The sequence below is a fragment of the Perissodus microlepis genome, chromosome 18, assembly GCF_051167445.1.
Source record: "Perissodus microlepis isolate ML-2025 ecotype Zambia chromosome 18, ASM5116744v1, whole genome shotgun sequence".
NCBI lineage: Eukaryota > Metazoa > Chordata > Actinopteri > Cichliformes > Cichlidae > Perissodus > Perissodus microlepis.
In genome coordinates, this window is record NC_140478.1 from 30316777 (window position 1) to 30333664 (window position 16888).

General features: G+C 43.4%; 1 protein-coding gene, 17 non-coding genes and 2 pseudogenes across 18 annotated transcripts; all 20 read left to right on the forward strand.

Moving 5' to 3' along the window:
- The first annotated feature begins 2945 nt into the window (after window positions 1-2945).
- On the forward strand, window positions 2946-5994 carry LOC146368187 (tripartite motif-containing protein 16-like). Its single transcript, XM_084913686.1, has one exon. It carries the CDS (start codon window positions 3531-3533, stop codon window positions 5181-5183), a length of 1653 nt encoding a protein of 550 aa, XP_084769812.1. The 5' UTR covers window positions 2946-3530; the 3' UTR covers window positions 5184-5994.
- Window positions 5995-10795: 4801 nt separating this feature from the next.
- Window positions 10796-10975, forward strand: LOC146368188 (U1 spliceosomal RNA; annotated as a pseudogene).
- A 142-nt stretch (window positions 10976-11117) lies between these two features.
- Window positions 11118-11281, forward strand: LOC146368189 (U1 spliceosomal RNA). The gene has a single exon (XR_014798256.1). It is a non-coding gene; the product is annotated as a U1 spliceosomal RNA (small nuclear RNA).
- Window positions 11282-11423: 142 nt separating this feature from the next.
- Window positions 11424-11602, forward strand: LOC146368190 (U1 spliceosomal RNA; annotated as a pseudogene).
- Window positions 11603-11781: 179 nt separating this feature from the next.
- LOC146368191 (U1 spliceosomal RNA) lies at window positions 11782-11945 on the forward strand. The gene has a single exon (XR_014798232.1). It is a non-coding gene; the product is annotated as a U1 spliceosomal RNA (small nuclear RNA).
- Window positions 11946-12125: 180 nt separating this feature from the next.
- On the forward strand, window positions 12126-12289 carry LOC146368192 (U1 spliceosomal RNA). The gene has a single exon (XR_014798106.1). It is a non-coding gene; the product is annotated as a U1 spliceosomal RNA (small nuclear RNA).
- A 142-nt stretch (window positions 12290-12431) lies between these two features.
- On the forward strand, window positions 12432-12595 carry LOC146368193 (U1 spliceosomal RNA). The gene has a single exon (XR_014798257.1). It is a non-coding gene; the product is annotated as a U1 spliceosomal RNA (small nuclear RNA).
- A 142-nt stretch (window positions 12596-12737) lies between these two features.
- On the forward strand, window positions 12738-12901 carry LOC146368194 (U1 spliceosomal RNA). Its single transcript, XR_014798478.1, has one exon. It is a non-coding gene; the product is annotated as a U1 spliceosomal RNA (small nuclear RNA).
- Window positions 12902-13043: 142 nt separating this feature from the next.
- LOC146368195 (U1 spliceosomal RNA) lies at window positions 13044-13207 on the forward strand. Its single transcript, XR_014798266.1, has one exon. It is a non-coding gene; the product is annotated as a U1 spliceosomal RNA (small nuclear RNA).
- Window positions 13208-13387: 180 nt separating this feature from the next.
- LOC146368196 (U1 spliceosomal RNA) lies at window positions 13388-13551 on the forward strand. Its single transcript, XR_014798064.1, has one exon. It is a non-coding gene; the product is annotated as a U1 spliceosomal RNA (small nuclear RNA).
- Window positions 13552-13693: 142 nt separating this feature from the next.
- LOC146368197 (U1 spliceosomal RNA) lies at window positions 13694-13856 on the forward strand. Its single transcript, XR_014798299.1, has one exon. It is a non-coding gene; the product is annotated as a U1 spliceosomal RNA (small nuclear RNA).
- A 179-nt stretch (window positions 13857-14035) lies between these two features.
- LOC146368198 (U1 spliceosomal RNA) lies at window positions 14036-14199 on the forward strand. Its single transcript, XR_014798262.1, has one exon. It is a non-coding gene; the product is annotated as a U1 spliceosomal RNA (small nuclear RNA).
- Window positions 14200-14379: 180 nt separating this feature from the next.
- Window positions 14380-14543, forward strand: LOC146368199 (U1 spliceosomal RNA). Its single transcript, XR_014798292.1, has one exon. It is a non-coding gene; the product is annotated as a U1 spliceosomal RNA (small nuclear RNA).
- Window positions 14544-14685: 142 nt separating this feature from the next.
- Window positions 14686-14849, forward strand: LOC146368200 (U1 spliceosomal RNA). The gene has a single exon (XR_014798267.1). It is a non-coding gene; the product is annotated as a U1 spliceosomal RNA (small nuclear RNA).
- Window positions 14850-15029: 180 nt separating this feature from the next.
- On the forward strand, window positions 15030-15193 carry LOC146368201 (U1 spliceosomal RNA). The gene has a single exon (XR_014798321.1). It is a non-coding gene; the product is annotated as a U1 spliceosomal RNA (small nuclear RNA).
- A 180-nt stretch (window positions 15194-15373) lies between these two features.
- LOC146368202 (U1 spliceosomal RNA) lies at window positions 15374-15537 on the forward strand. Its single transcript, XR_014798255.1, has one exon. It is a non-coding gene; the product is annotated as a U1 spliceosomal RNA (small nuclear RNA).
- A 142-nt stretch (window positions 15538-15679) lies between these two features.
- On the forward strand, window positions 15680-15843 carry LOC146368203 (U1 spliceosomal RNA). The gene has a single exon (XR_014798230.1). It is a non-coding gene; the product is annotated as a U1 spliceosomal RNA (small nuclear RNA).
- A 142-nt stretch (window positions 15844-15985) lies between these two features.
- Window positions 15986-16148, forward strand: LOC146368204 (U1 spliceosomal RNA). The gene has a single exon (XR_014798298.1). It is a non-coding gene; the product is annotated as a U1 spliceosomal RNA (small nuclear RNA).
- Window positions 16149-16327: 179 nt separating this feature from the next.
- On the forward strand, window positions 16328-16491 carry LOC146368205 (U1 spliceosomal RNA). Its single transcript, XR_014798272.1, has one exon. It is a non-coding gene; the product is annotated as a U1 spliceosomal RNA (small nuclear RNA).
- Window positions 16492-16633: 142 nt separating this feature from the next.
- On the forward strand, window positions 16634-16797 carry LOC146368206 (U1 spliceosomal RNA). The gene has a single exon (XR_014798489.1). It is a non-coding gene; the product is annotated as a U1 spliceosomal RNA (small nuclear RNA).
- The last annotated feature ends 91 nt before the right edge of the window (window positions 16798-16888 follow it).

Below are 16888 nucleotides of genomic sequence, written 5' to 3' on the forward strand. Positions count from 1 at the left end.
TGGAAACACAAAGGATGAAGTGAAGATGGAGGATGAAACGCAAAGGGGAGGAACGTGGGAGGGCGAGGGAGCCAGAAACATGGAGAGAGACACAAATACGAAAACAAACATGAGACAGAGGGAATAAACATAGACATGACTTGGGAAACATACATAGAGGACATGACAGAATCTCACAAGAGACACAAGGATGAGACAAAGACAAGACAACATAAGTAGAAATACAAAAAACTCAGACATAAAAGATTTGGACTCAAGACCAAACTGTATAAACTTGAACTTAAAACATCTTCATAAAGCAACAGAAAGAATACTGAATACAAAATAAGACTCAAATACTGAGTCAAAGACCTAGTACCCTGATAGTTCGTAATTTTTATCGGCAGATAAATCAAATTTCAAGAGCAGAGGTGCTACCCTAAGCACACAATTTAGCCAAGAACCTGTTAAAGATTATTACAGAAGTTGTGATCAGCTTGACCATAGAAAGAAAAAACATATTCTGACATGTTTCATGTTTCTCTTCCTTCGTGAACATAAAGATGAAGTTAGAAAATTCTTTCATTGCTTCAATTCAAAAATGAAGAAAGTTTTTGTGGCAGTAAATGTGTTTGCTTTATGAAAAACATAGTTTTATTTAATTGTGAATCATTGGTTAAATTTAGAATTTTGGGACTCGAATCGGTGTTTAAGTGAAACATGATATTTTTTAATGTACTTTGTCATATGCCTCAAATGTAAAACACTTTGGGTTATCTCAGATTTTAAATGTGCTATATTGTAGCAGTTTTGGTGAAGAAGTGAAGAAGACTGGACTCCAAGCTCCTCCTGCTTATCACTGCTATGCTGAAGCATAGACTTGACCCAATAAATGAGCTCCATTTTATTTTAATCTTTACTTGGTCTTAGGCTGTTAGACCACTGACACCACTAAGGCTGCAGCTGTAAGGATGAAAACTAAAACTATCTTTCTTCTTTTGCAAAACTCAGCTCTGCTGCTGCTAGTATACAGTATGTATACCAATGTTTGTGATTGGTTAGATGGTGCCAATGCCACCACTCTCATGTGAACATGCAGTGGAAACCCTGGTTTAACTTAGTGATTTGATAACCAGCTTCATGTGAGCACATATCCTCATGAAAAAAGGGGACGTGAATCCAGATAACAGACAGATACCCTGGGTACATTGAAGTTGGAAGTATTTTAGGATTTTCGTAAACTGGAAACTCTTTTCTCTTATCTTTCCCATGGTCCCTTAATGCAGGATCGTTGTTACAGGCTGTGACTGCTGTGAACAAACTGACAGAAAAATATTTAAATGTTTGCTTACTGATGGTCGTCCAGAGTGTGAGCACAGGTTCTGCTTACTGAAAACCCATGATGACTGTTTGCTTTTTGTTGTTGTTGTTATGTTGATGTCTCCAGAGTTGATGTCTCCAGAGTGACTCTCCTCATGTGATAGTTTGTGTAACTACTGTTGTTTTTAAAGCATATTTTTCATGTCTGCTGACTTACAGTTTATGACTTGTGTCTCTTATCCTATTTGTCACTGTGCTGGAACAACAACACTGCAGAGGATTATAAAATGGTTGTTTTATGAATTTTAACTCTGCTGCTCCTTGTCCTGGAATGTGGTAAAGCCTGAAAACACTCCCTCTGCTTTCTGCTCTCTCACAGCTGATCCCTTCCTTTCACACACCTGACAAAAATGAGATCAAATGATGAGAAGGAAACAAAATCAAATGAGAGAGTGAACAAGAAACAAACAGCATAGGTCAGAGTATAGAAACTGTTAAAACCATAAAGAAGTGAAAATACTGCATATATTAAACTCAGTGACTCTGACAGATAATTACCTGAAAATTGGTACATTCGATGACTGACATTGGATGACTTTGAAAAACATGGAATCATCACCAACTGCCAATAAAACATTTCACATAAACTTAATGTAGAAAAATAAGGCAAAGGCGAGGAAACAAACTTTAACTCCCAAGTGCTGATCCTTATCTCAGAATATTTAAAAAACCTGGTAGCCTTCATTCTTCTTTCTCGTCACAGAAAGAAGAATGAAAATTTTAATGCCATTTGGAGTGCAGAATGACTCAAAATCCCTGAAATGTCTCTGTCAACGCATTTCGGGCAGTTTGTCCAAAGTTTGTCCATTCTGCGCTCTAGATGGGTTGATTGCGTTAAAATTTGTAATCTCATTAATCGTGATGAGGGTGTTAACGTTGACAGCCCTAGTTTGTTGGTTTGTTTTTATTTTGTTTTATTTTGCGAGCAAGTTATTAGATCCCGCTCCAGCCAGCCAGAGAATCCTCTGCCGTCCCCCCTTTAACGTGTTAAAATTATAAGTCTATGATATAGACTTATAATTTGCACCGATCTGTTTTCTGAATTCTATCACACACATATAAGCGAAAAGTGAGTGCGAGGGCCCTCAGTGAGCCTGCATGCTGCTGCTGCTCACACACAACCTGTCAAAAGAAAAGGAGGCGGGCTGCTTTCAAATAGTGCACATTTCATTCATAATATTGTCAATCAAAGCCCATTATGTATTAATTATTTTTTCCTGGGCTGTGTGAAATCCCATGAAAAAAAAACCTATACAAGGTGTAGGTCTGTTAGTCTATTAGTTTATGTTGTAGAGTTTGGTGTTGATACTTGATCGCAAAATTACTGATAGAAGATGGACAAGAAAAGGTAAAAGTCATCAGATCCTCAGTTTAGAAAAAAAGAGAAAACAAGAGGAGAAACAAGCAAAAGATAAGCAGGTAAGCAGATGTGTCATTGGATAATGGCAGGTATTATGTATCCTGAAACAAGATAACCCAGGGCACCAAACAGGCCAGACAGAGCAAAAATGTAAAATGATTTTTAGATAGACTGTATGATTCTAATCGCTGTTCTGTAGTTTGACTAGGTGATTAGACAATGTTTTAAGTCATATTTATTAATATTCAAAACAGATAACTAACCTGTAAGTGTAGGTTAAAGTAAGGGAACCAATCATTTCAATCATTCTCGATAACTGTCTTTTCCCATGTACTTCACTAAACAATCACATGACTCACAAAAAATCCACTGACTTGTGTTACAACAGCCAGAAGCACAGTGACCCAAGACATATCAAAGTCCTCAGTAGATCCTACAGAGCTTAAATCCCAAATCCCCACAAGTCAGTCAGAACTGAAAAACCCTCCTAGATAAGAGATCCAATTCAATTCACATGTTAGGAGCTAAAAGTTAAAGCTCTGAGTGTAAAAATTCCTGTTTAAATTCCTGTAAACTGTTTAACTGGGTCATAGTTGTTACTGTATTCAGTAAGTCAAGCATAACACACCATGCCTGTCACAACACGCTCTTTGTCACACTGTTAATACTTCCCCTGTATAAGGGTGGATTGCAAGAAGTAAATAAGAGCTCAGTTTCCCTTCAGGGCACAGAGGCTGTTTGTGTTCACAGAACGTGAAAACTATGTGACAGTCAGAGAGAAAATAGGGAATTAGCGCAGCAAGAAAATCAAATGGACCCAGAAACCTTCACTTGTTCAATCTGTTTGGATCTACTGAAGGATCCGGTGACTATTCCATGTGGACACAGCTACTGCATGAACTGTATTACAAAACTCTGGAATGGCGAGAAGGTAAAGAAAATCCAAAGCTGTCCTCAATGTAGGCAGATCTTCACAGTGAGGCCCGTGCTGGTGAAAAATACCATTTTAGCAAATTTAGTGGAGGAGCTGAAGAAGACTGGACTCCAAGCTGCTACTGCTGATTACTGCTATGCTGGACCTGAAGATGTGGCCTGTGGTCTCTGTATTGGAAGAAAACTGAAAGCCCGCAAATCCTGTTTAATCTGTCTGACTTCTTACTGTGAGAAACACCTTAAGCCTCATTATTATTCACCTACATTAAAAGAACACAAGCTGGTTGAGCCCTCCAAGAAGCTCCAGGAGAACATCTGCTCTCATCATGATGAGGTGATGAAGATGTTCTGTCGTACTGATCAGCAGAGTATCTGTTATCTCTGCCCTGTGGATGAACATAAAGGCCACGACACAGTCTCAGCTGCAGCAGAAAGGACTGAGAGGCAGAGAGAGCTGGAGGTGAGTCGACAAAACATCCAGCAGAGAATCCAGGACAGAGAGAAAGATGTGAAGCTGCTTCAACAGGAGGTGGAGGCCATCAATCAGTCTGCTGATCAAACAGTGGAGCACAGTGAGAAGATCTTCACTGAGCTGATCCATCTCATCCAGAAAAGAAGCTCTGATGTGAAGCAGCAAATCAGATCCCAGCAGGAAACTGAAGTGAGTCGAGTCAAAGAGCTTCAGGAGAAGCTGGAGCAGGAGATCACTGAGCTGAAGAGGAAAGATGCTGAGCTGAAGCAGCTCACACACACAGAGGATCACATCCAGTTTCTACACAACTACCCTTCACTGTCAGCACTCAGTGAGTCTACAGACTCATCCAGCATCAATATCTGTCCTCTGAGCTACTTTGAGGATGTGACAGCAGCTGTGTCAGAGGTCAGAGATAAACTACAGGACATTCTGAGAGAGGAATGGACAAACATCTCACTGACAGTCACTGAAGTGGATGTTTTACTGTCGGATCCACAAGCAGAGCCAAAGACTAGAGCGGAATTTTTAAAATATTCACGTGAAATCACACTGGATCCAAACACAGCAAACGCATATCTGTTATTATCAGAGGAGAACAGAAAAGCAACATCCACAAAGAAACAGTCTTATTCTGATCATCCAGACAGATGCACTGGATGGTGGCAGGTCCTGAGTAGACAAAGTCTGACTGGACGTTGTTACTGGGAGGTGGAGTGGAGAGGTGGAGGAATTATTGTAGCAGTTGCGTACAAGAATATCAGCAGAGTAGAAACTGGATGTTGGTTTGGACATAATGACAAATCTTGGGCATTAGATTGTTTGAAAAATAGTTATACATTTTGGTACAACAACATCCAAACTCGTGTCTCAGGTCCTCGTTCCTCCAGAGTAGGAGTGTACCTGGATCACACAGCAGGTATTTTGTCCTTCTACAGCGTCTCTGAAACCATGACTCTCCTCCACAGAGTCCAGACCACATTCACTCAGCCGCTCTATGCTGGACTTTGGCTTTGTTATTCTTATGGGGACATTGCTGAGTTTGTTAAACTGAAATAGACTGAATCCTTTCATACTGTTGTGGGATTAAAACAGTATTTTAGTTTCTATTTCTTTTTTGTTTCCATCATTATTGTGGCATTCTGCAATGCACAGAAATCAGTTACACATTACAGGTGGTACCTTGACATGTTCTAAATGTTCTCTTGATGTTTTTGAGGTCTTGTTAGATTGAGCTCTTTACTGTGTCTGTCTAGCCATAAAAAACAATCACTTCTTGTGACTCCTGTGAACAAACTGACACAGTGTGGTTTTACAAATCTTTAAATGTCTCTTTGCTGATGTTGCTGAAGATGCTGAAAGCTCAGTGAAGTTTTTTTTAAAAATGTTTTTCTGAAGTTTAATTTTAAAATTGATGCACAACACAAGAGGGCACCTTCATCCTGCTAACAGGGATGTAGAGGAGGTTAAAACACCTCAGCTCAGTTTGTCCACATTTTTTAGATCCTGACATGTTTTTAGCCTGATAAAACCCTTTATGAGTCAATTGTATTGCAAATCATGGTAAAAAGAATCAAATTGTCATTAGCTAATTAATTTGGAGCTGTATCATGTAATATTATAGAAACATTTCCTTCAAAAACAGAATATTTACTAACTGACCTTTTTCCATGGGCTCCTGTCTTCCTCATCTTACTGCCACGTTGAAACCACAAACTCCAGAAGATGTACTACAAATTGTGCATTTTCACCACACAGCTTTCTACTGTTTATTTTCATACCCACTAAATAAGAACCAAAAATATAATATAATCAATATGAAAGTATGAATTTTTATGTACCCCTTAAAAGAAAATAAATCTTATTTTCTTGTTTCTTCTTGGTCATAATCCTGGATCCTGAAGGGTTTTGAGTTTTTGGACTTCTAGTGTATCCCTGTTCACTGTACCCTCTGCTAAACACCCCCCCCCCCCCCCCCCCCCAAGAGGTTTTGGCCTCCAGTCAAAGGAACATTGTAATAAAGCATATTTCACCCAGTGGGGGTTTAATTTATTCAAGCATAAAATAAATGTCTGTATGCCAAATGCTCAGGAAGAACAAGGAAGTCCACAACCCCAAGCGAGGTAACACAGAATCATTGCCATTTCTATAGCCAGACCAATCCTGCATCATCTCCCAAAAGTCTGTTCTGAGCAAAAACCCTGTATGTTATTGAGGCTGACTTCACACAAGGAGGACCTTTCCTTAAGATTAGTGAGCAAACTAGACACAGTACTTATAAACCTTTAAAAGAGAAGATGAACCTTGTGGCTCACAACTAACCTGAAATTGAGTATCATCCTACTTTTCCCTTCTGACTCTTCTATGGTCATCCATTTGCATGTGTACATGACATCAGAAGAGACACCAACACAGACTGAAAACACTGCATCATTAACTCATAATTTATATTTTACAAATATATAAAATACAGACAATGTTGAAAAAAGAAAAAAAAACTAAATGACTGAGACGGATTCTGTTGTACTGGATTAACTTTCAAGATAAGCCCACGATTCCAGATGTTCTGCAAAACCTTTTTGCACAAAATTGCATTTACTTTATTTTACTGAGAGAGTGTGCAAAGATGAGATCAACAGCAATGAGCTGTAGGCTGAAACACAACACAGATGCATAACATTGTTAATAAAGTTAATTTGTCTGCAATAAATTGATGACATTTATATGTCCTAGGGCCCATTCAGATGAACATCAAGATTCTCCTCAATTATTTAACTGTTTTTAATATTATTTAACAGAATTCTACTTGTACAAACTAGAGATGGACCGATCCGATATTACGTATCGGTATCGGTCCGATACTGACCCAAATTACTGGATCGGATATCGGCGAGAAATAAAAAATGTAATCGATCCATTAAATATCAAAAAAGCACCTCACAAAACTTGCTACACGGTGTAACTCGGCTCATAACCATAGCACTTTTCAGCAGTATGCATCACGTGATAGAGCGGCTGTGTGTATTTGTAGCCTCACCAGCATTTCATCTCTGAGGAAGTTATCCCAGACAGAAGTAAAGCAAGTGTGTAAGTTCATCTCTGAACGTTTGTAAAGCATTCCCACGTTAAGCTTAACAACAGATATATGGAGCGACTGCCTCTCTCTCTCCCTCTCCTGCTGCTACTTCAATCAGTGAAACTGCTTAATGATCAGCTGATCGGCTTTTCTGTGAGTCCGTCTCTCTTCTTTGTTTTTGGCCCACTTCTCACCAGAAAGAGGAAACCAGCGGCTGAACAACAGCAGCACGTTTAACCTTGATAAGCTGTTGTTAGAATTTATTTAATATTACTTTCTACACCAGGATCTTTTTCTACGTAGCTGACGGCTGGTAACTGTGCAGGGGCGGATCTAGCAAAGTTTAGCCAGGGGGGCCGATAGGGCATGAAAAAGGAAAAGGGGGCACAAAGACATACTTTTCTTTCTTATTCTCATTTAAAATGTCTAGCTTTTAATAAATAATTATCTGACTCTTACACCCAAAGTTTTAATCTGATGTAAAATATATAGAAGTCCATTACTGTATATAGTAACTGTTAAGTCTAATATACCCTAGTAAGCTGTAGTACTTTTTCCTTTGGGAAAGTACCATCTGTGAATTCTGCAATTCTGTTGAAGAAGGATGTTGAATCTATTTAATTATTCTTGAAAAATAATTTATTTCTGTGCATTTTCCCCCCTGCATCAAATTAAATTTGATTACATCGATTAAGCATCATGAGGTGGAGGGTGGTTCCCTATTTTTTTTTGCTGGGAGTTTGCAACCCTATTAGTTAGGTTGCTTAATATTTCTGCTAAGTACTCTTTAAAATACCAGAATAGGGAGGATGGAGTAGGTTTAAGTTTATTAGATTGATCAGTGTTGCTGAACTATGAAATATTTTGGGTGCAGTGTATTTTTTACATACAGGTATAACAGAATAGCTGCAACTAACAAACCAACAACATGACATTGGATGATGTTCCATACTGACAGAATATGGCACTAAATATGTTTTTAAAACTTTGAGCACTTATTTCTTAATTCTAGCTTCACAGACAGCATTATATCTATATCTGTTTTTGAGATCAGGGCTCAAAGGTTTAAATTAGCATTTTTATGTGTAGTGTTTCATGTCTTCTATAAGTAAAATAAATAAATAAATAAAACCTTGTGCAGATCATAATTCAGAACTCATCAGATTTTTACATTTTAAGTAAGTAATAAGTAAGTAATCTAGTAGAATCTTCCTTTAAATGTGTGGCTATATTTCAAATCAAACTTTTAACAGCTTAATCAAGATGATTTTACGACCAAAATAATAATCGACTGTCTGACAAAACTGGGACTCAAAATCTGACATAACATCAACTCAACTGATGAGACTGACTTTAATCTGATGGATGTGCTTTAACTTGAAAAGCCTAAACAGACTCTGTTAACTTAACTTTACCTGCAGCTAGTACTGGAATGCGGTGTGTGGGAATTATTTCATGTGTTCATCCCTGGAGTAGCAATTACCAGGACAGTCTATACGTAAATCACTGAGAGGCTTTTAAAAGTTTAACCTAGAGATTCACTTTATATTAGTTATTATGCCAGTACCTAATGTGCTATATGCTAACTCCGCTCACATTTCTGAATAAAAATGCAAACAAAACAGTTACTTTCATAATCACATACCAGTAAAATTTCAAAAAAAGACTGAAACGAAAGTCACCCCCCCCATTTACATCACGTTGTTGCTGCTTCTACAAGCTGTTGAATCATGGGGTGTACTTACTATGGATTAGCTAATAATCTAATTTGTTGGGACTAAAGTCTTCCTCATTCCTGGTTCTCTTTGTTTGACGAAGTCTATGTGTTGTAATATCTTGATTAACATGTTCAACTCTAGATTTGATGCTTCTTAGTAGTGAATAATGTCCACAACCCAGTCTTTCTCCCTTTTCAGTAAAATCTGCAAATGTTTGAGGGTATCTGTTTAAGGAGCATTAACGACCTCGAGCAATATTTTCTATCCCCATTGTTGTTTTGAAAGTGAATACCTGACGTGTGCGTCATACGTCACGTTGTACGTCAGGTGAACGTGTGGTGTCGGCTATCGCACCTGTTGCATTAAAAAGCTTTAAAAACGTAACAATCGCTTTAAAAACACAACCCAACGCGCTAAACATGAACAAACACCCGTGTTACATTATCACGTATATCCAGGACATCTCTTCTGAACCAAGACGAAGTGGTGCTACAAAGGAATTATTTCTTTAGGAGAGTGCATTTAATAGCAGTCTGGCCTGCCACAAAATGCACCGCTAAAAATACAGTTTCTGCTTGTCCCAGAATTTATTAATTTTGAGAGTGAAGTTGTAGGACTGATGCTGGTTAGTGGTGTAGGTTTCATGGATGTGACACCTTAACTTGTGTAAAATGACGACCAGAGCAAATTATTAGGTTAGTTCACTGTAGTTAGGCAGAGGTGTCTTAAAAAGTACCACCTTATACAAAACAAACGAATGTCCAGTATAAGTACATAAGTATAGCACATAGAGCAGCTGTTTTCTACAAACTGTTTAACAATCCAAAAAAAGAGATATGTGAAAACTTGAGGATTATATGGCAGAGAGATCTGAGTTGTGCAATTTCTAAAGAAGACTGGTGTATAATTTTGTCATTCTCTGATAAATATATAAGAGAGGCCAGGGGTAAATTTACTCAGTATAAATTAATACACAGATGGTACTTCACTCCGTCCAAACTTTATAGAATGGGAATCAGTCCCAGTAATATATGCTGGAAATGTAGTTCAGATCCAGGGACATTTATGCATGCTATTTGGGAATGTGGGAAAGTTTATCCCTTTTGGCAAAAAGTATTGAACAAAATAGAAAGGTGGATTGGTTTGATAATACCCTTGTCACCAAGACTGTGCTTATTAGGGGATCGGTCGGTGTTACCTGGGGTTTCAAAATATGACTTTGTGGTTATAAAGGTGGGGGTGATCGCAGTGGCTCGAGTTATTCTCAGTGTATGGAAGGAACCATCTCCTCCAGAATATAATAGGTGGAAAGAAAATATGCTGAAAATGGAGTCGTATGAAAAATTCTTGGCTAGGATTAATGATGATAGGGAGGGGTTTGACAAATCATGGGGATGTGTTTTTGGCTGAGATGGTTGGAATTTATTTGGTCAGGGCAATTATCTTTAGTTAAATTTTATGCTTGCTGCATTGTATGTTTGTGTAGGCACTCAGTAATGGAATAACTTAAGAATTTGATTTTATTGTCCTTTTTTTTTTTGCGGGTGTACCGATAGTTAGTAAGTATTGAAAATAGACCCAAAATACAAATGAGAATTAACCATGGGATTAGAAGCTGTCTTTTCTTTTCTTTCTTTGTTTCTTTTCTGTTGTTGTTTTGTTTGTTGTTTTGTTTATGTTTTCATGTTGTTAAATGTTAAAAACAAATAAAGACTTCAATTACAAAAAAAAAAAAAAAAAAAAAAGAAAGAATAAGAAGAGAAAAAAGGAACACCCTGCTAAATGAAGTCATTTTTAAACATTACTCTAAATGTAGCCATTCGTTTTTGTTGCTGGCCATACAAAAAATAAGTATACTTCAATTATATTTCCCAAGTATACCTTACCTAGTACGTATACTAATAATACTTCTTGGGACTATATTGGCCCCCGTTTTAGTACAGGGCGAGGCTTAGCCATTGCACTGCAGTTGTGCTGACCCCTGTGAATTCCCCAAATGCGGGAATCTCAACTGCATAATTTGTGGTAGTAGGGGACTGCGTTCGCGCTCTCCCCTCACTCTTGTGTCCAAAAGCAAAGATCCATGTGTCTGCTCTTCTCTCGGTGTAACCTTTGAACTGGGACAAAATGTGTGTTAGGCACGATCAGCCAGAGTGCTGCATGTGGAAAGGGGACCCCTGTCTCCCACACTGGCAACTCATACTTACCTGGCAGGGGAGATACCATGATCACAAAGGTGCTTCACCCAGGGCGAGGCTCAGCCATTGCACTGCGGTTGTGCTGAGCCCTGTGAATTCCCCAAATGCGGGAATCTCAACTGCATAATTTGTGGTAGTGGGGGACTGCGTTCGCGCTCTCCCCTCACTCTTGTGTCCAAAAGCAAAGATCCATGTGTCTGCTCTTCTCTCCGTGTGCCCTTTGAACTGGGACAAAATGTGTGTTAGGCACCATCAGCCAGAGTGCTGCATGTGGAAAGGGGACCCCTGTCTCCCACGCTTGCAACTCATACTTACCTGGAAGGGGAGATACCATGATCACGAAGGTGGTTCACCCAGGGCGAGGCTCACCCAGGGCGAGGCTCAGCCATTGCACTGCGGTTGTGTTGACCCCTGTGAATTCCAAAAATGCGGAATCTCAACTGCATAATTTGTAGTAGTGGGGGACTGCGTTCGCGCTCTCCCCTCACTCTTGTGTCCAAAAGCAAAGATCCATGTGTCTGCTCTTCTCTCGGTGTGCCCTTTGAACTGGGAGAATATGCGATGGCGTGCTCACCGTCCTTGGATTCAGGTTTATGCGTGTTAGGCACCATCAGCCAGAGTGCTGCATGTGGAAAGGGGACCCCTGTCTCCCACGCTGGCAGCTCATACTTACCTGGCAGGGGGGATACCATGATCACAAAGGTGGTTCACCCAGGGCGAGGCTCAGCCATTGCACTGCGGTTGTGCTGACCCCTGTGAATTCCCCAAATGCGGGAATTTTAACTGCATAATTTGTGGTAGTGGGGGACTGCGTTCGCGCTCTCCCCTCACTCTTGTGTCCAAAAGCAAAGATCCATGTGTCTGCTCTTCTCTCGGTGTGTCCTTTGAACTGGGAGAAAATGCAATGGCGTGCTCACCGTCCTTGGATTCAGGCATTATGCGTGTTAGGCACCATCAGCCAGAGTGCTGCATGTGGAAAGGGGACCCCTGTCTCCGACGCTGGCAACTCATACTTACCTGGCAGGGGAGATACCATGATCACGAAGGTGGTTCACCCAGGGCGAGGCTCAGCCATTGCACTGCGGTTGTGCTGACCCCTGTGAATTCCCCACATGCGGGAATCTCAACTGCATAATTTGTGGTAGTAGGGGACTGCGTTCGCGCTCTCCCCTCACTCTTGTGTCCAAAAGCAAAGATCCATGTGTCTGCTCTTCTCTCGGTGTAACCTTTGAACTGGGACAAAATGTGTGTTAGGCACGATCAGCCAGAGTGCTGCATGTGGAAAGGGGACCCCTGTCTCCCACACTGGCAACTCATACTTACCTGGCAGGGGAGATACCATGATCACAAAGGTGCTTCACCCAGGGCGAGGCTCAGCCATTGCACTGCGGTTGTGCTGAGCCCTGTGAATTCCCCAAATGCGGGAATCTCAACTGCATAATTTGTGGTAGTGGGGGACTGCGTTCGCGCTCTCCCCTCACTCTTGTGTCCAAAAGCAAAGATCCATGTGTCTGCTCTTCTCTCCGTGTGCCCTTTGAACTGGGACAAAATGTGTGTTAGGCACGATCAGCCAGAGTGCTGCATGTGGAAAGGGGACCCCTGTCTCCCACGCTGGCAACTCATACTTACCTGGCAGGGGAGATACCATGATCACGAAGGTGGTTCACCCAGGGCGAGGCTCAGCCATTGCACTGCGGTTGTGCTGACCCCTGTGAATTCCCCAAATGCGGGAATCTCAACTGCATAATTTGTGGTAGTGGGGGACTGCGTTCGCGCTCTCCCCTCAGTCTTGTGTCCAAAAGCAAAGATCCAGTTGTCTGCTCTTCTCTCCGTGTAATCTTTGAACTGGGACAAAATGTGTGTTAGGCACGATCAGCCAGAGTGCTGCATGTGGAAAGGGGACCCCTGTCTCCCACGCTGGCAACTCATACTTACCTGGCAGGGGAGATACCATGATCACAAAGGTGGTTCACCCAGGGCGAGGCTCAACCATTGCACTGCGGTTGTGCTGACCCATGTGAATTCCCCAAATGCGGGAATCTCAACTGCATGATTTGTGGTAGTGGGGGACTGCGTTCACGCTCTCCCCTCACTCTTGTGTCCAAAAGCAAAGATCCATGTGTCTGCTCTTCTCTTGGTGTGTCCTTTGAACTGGGAGAAAATGCAATGGCGTGCTCACCGTCCTTGGATTCAGGCATTATGCGTGTTAGGCACCATCAGCCAGAGTGCTGCATGTGGAAAGGGGACCCCTGTCTCCCACGCTGGCAACTCATACTTACCTGGCAGGGGAGATACCATGATCACGAAGGTGGTTCACCCAGGGCGAGGCTCAACCATTGCACTGCGGTTGTGCTGACCCCTGTGAATTCCCCAAATGCGGTAATCTCAACTGCATAATTTGTGGTAGTGGGGGACTGCGTTCACGCTCTCCCCTCACTCTTGTGTCCAAAAGCAAAGATCCATGTGTCTGCTCTTCTCTCGGTGTGCCCTTTGAACTCGGACAAAATGTGTGTTAGGCACCATCAGCCAGAGTGCTGCATGTGGAAAAGGGACCCCTGTCTCCCACGCTTGCAACTCATACTTACCTGGAAGGGGAGATACCATGATCACGAAGGTGGTTCACCCAGGGCGAGGCTCAGCCATTGCACTGCGGTTGTGTTGACCCCTGTGAATTCCAAAAATGCGGAATCTCAACTGCATAATTTGTAGTAGTGGGGGACTGCGTTCGCGCTCTCCCCTCACTCTTGTGTCCAAAAGCAAAGATCCATGTGTCTGCTCTTCTCTCGGTGTGCCCTTTGAACTGGGAGAATATGCGATGGCGTGCTCACCGTCCTTGGATTCAGGTTTATGCGTGTTAGGCACCATCAGCCAGAGTGCTGCATGTGGAAAGGGGACCCCTGTCTCCCACGCTGGCAGCTCATACTTACCTGGCAGGGGGGATACCATGATCACAAAGGTGGTTCACCCAGGGCGAGGCTCAGCCATTGCACTGCGGTTGTGCTGACCCCTGTGAATTCCCCAAATGCGGGAATCTCAACTGCATAATTTGTGGTAGTGGGTGACTGCGTTCACGCTCTCCCCTCACTCTTGTGTCCAAAAGCAAAGATCCATGTGTCTGCTCTTCTCTTGGTGTGTCCTTTGAACTGGGAGAAAATGCAATGGCGTGCTCACCGTCCTTGGATTCAGGCATTATGCGTGTTAGGCACCATCAGCCAGAGTGCTGCATGTGGAAAGGGGACCCCTGTCTCCCACGCTGGCAACTCATACTTACCTGGCAGGGGAGATACCATGATCACAAAGGTGCTTCACCCAGGGCGAGGCTCAGCCATTGCACTGCGGTTGTGCTGAGCCCTGTGAATTCCCCAAATGCGGGAATCTCGACTGCATAATTTGCGGTAGTGGGGGACTGCGTTCGCGCTCTCCCCTCACTCTTGTGTCCAAAAGCAAAGATCCATGTGTCTGCTCTTCTCTCCGTGTGCCCTTTGAACTGGGACAAAATGTGTGTTAGGCACGATCAGCCAGAGTGCTGCATGTGGAAAGGGGACCCCTGTCTCCCACGCTGGCAACTCATACTTACCTGGCAGGGGAGATACCATGATCACAAAGGTGGTTCACCCAGGGCGAGGCTCAACCATTGCACTGCGGTTGTGCTGACCCATGTGAATTCCCCAAATGCGGGAATCTCAACTGCATGATTTGTGGTAGTGGGGGACTGCGTTCACGCTCTCCCCTCACTCTTGTGTCCAAAAGCAAAGATCCATGTGTCTGCTCTTCTCTTGGTGTGTCCTTTGAACTGGGAGAAAATGCAATGGCGTGCTCACCGTCCTTGGATTCAGGCATTATGCGTGTTAGGCACCATCAGCCAGAGTGCTGCATGTGGAAAGGGGACCCCTGTCTCCCACGCTGGCAACTCATACTTACCTGGCAGGGGAGATACCATGATCACAAAGGTGGTTCACCCAGGGCGAGGCTCAACCATTGCACTGCGGTTGTACTGACCCATATGAATTCTCCAAATGCGGGAATCTCAACTGCATGATTTGTGGTTGTGGGGGACTGCGTTCACGCTCTCCCCTCACTTTTGTGTCCAAAAGCAAAGATCCATGTGTCTGCTCTTCTCTTGGTGTGTCCTTTGAACTGGGAGAAAATGCAATGGCGTGCTCACCGTCCTTGGATTCAGGCATTATGCGTGTTAGGCACCATCAGCCAGAGTGCTGCATGTGGAAAGGGGACCCCTGTCTCCCACGCTGGCAACTCATACTTACCTGGCAGGGGAGATACCATGATCACAAAAGTGGTTCACCCAGTGCGAGGCTCAGCCATTGCACTGCGGTTGTGCTGACCCCTGTGAATTCCCCAAATGCGGTAATCTCAACTGCATAATTTGTGGTAGTGGGGGACTGCGTTCGCGCTCTCCCCTCACTCTTGTGTCCAAAAGCAAAGATCCATGTGTCTGCTCTTCTCTCGGTGTAACCTTTGAACTGGGACAAAATGTGTGTTAGGCACGATCAGCCAGAGTGCTGCATGTGGAAAGGGGACCCCTGTCTCCCACGCTGGCAACTCATACTTACCTGGCAGGGGAGATACCATGATCACGAAGGTGGTTCACCCAGGGCGAGGCTCAACCATTGCACTGCGGTTGTGCTGACCCCTGTGAATTCCCCAAATGCGGGAATCTCAACTGCATAATTTGTGGTAGTGGGGGACTGCGTTCGCGCTCTCCCCTCACTCTTGTGTCCAAAACCAAAGATCCATGTGTCTGCTCTTCTCTTGGTGTGTCCTTTGAACTGGGACAAAATGTGTGTTAGGCACCATCAGCCAGAGTGCTGCATGTGGAAAGGGGACCCCTGTCTCCCACGCTGGCAACTCATACTTACCTGGCAGGGGAGATACCATGATCACGAAGGTGGTTCACCCAGGGCGAGGCTCAGCCATTGCACTGCGGTTGTGTTGACCCCTGTGAATTCCAAAAATGCGGAATCTCAACTGCATAATTTGTAGTAGTGGGGGACTACGTTCGCGCTCTCCCCTCACTCTTGTGTCCAAAAGCAAAGATCCATGTGTCTGCTCTTCTCTCGGTGTGCCCTTTGAACTGGGAGAATATGCGATGGTGTGCTCACCGTCCTTGGATTCAGGTTTATGCGTGTTAGGCACCATCAGCCAGAGTGCTGCATGTGGAAAGGGGACCCCTGTCTCCCACACTGGCAACTCATACTTACCTGGCAGGGGAGATACCATGATCACAAAGGTGCTTCACCCAGGGCGAGGCTCAGCCATTGCACTGCGGTTGTGCTGAGCCCTGTGAATTCCCCAAATGCGGGAATCTCAACTGCATAATTTGTGGTAGTGGGGGACTGCGTTCGTGCTCTCCCCTCACTCTTGTGTCCAAAAGCAAAGATCCATGTGTCTGCTCTTCTCTCCGTGTGCCCTTTGAACTGGGACAAAATGTGTGTTAGGCACGATCAGCCAGAGTGCTGCATGTGGAAAGGGGACCCCTGTCTCCCACGCTGGCAACTCATACTTACCTGGCAGGGGAGATACCATGATCACGAAGGTGGTTCACCCAGGGCGAGGCTCAGCCATTGCACTGCGGTTGTGCTGACCCCTGTGAATTCCCCAAATGCGGGAATCTCAACTGCATAATTTGTGGTAGTGGGGGACTGCGTTCGCGCTCTCCCCTCAGTCTTGTGTCCAAAAGCAAAGATCCATGTGTCTGCTCTTCTCTCCGTGTAATCTTTGAACTGGGACAAAATGTGTGTTAGGCACGATCAG

Excerpts from the sequence above, each read along its gene's own strand:
- LOC146368187 (XM_084913686.1), top strand. The coding sequence starts at position 3,531 with ATGGACCCAGAAACCTTCACTTGTTCAATCTGTTTGGATCTACTGAAG.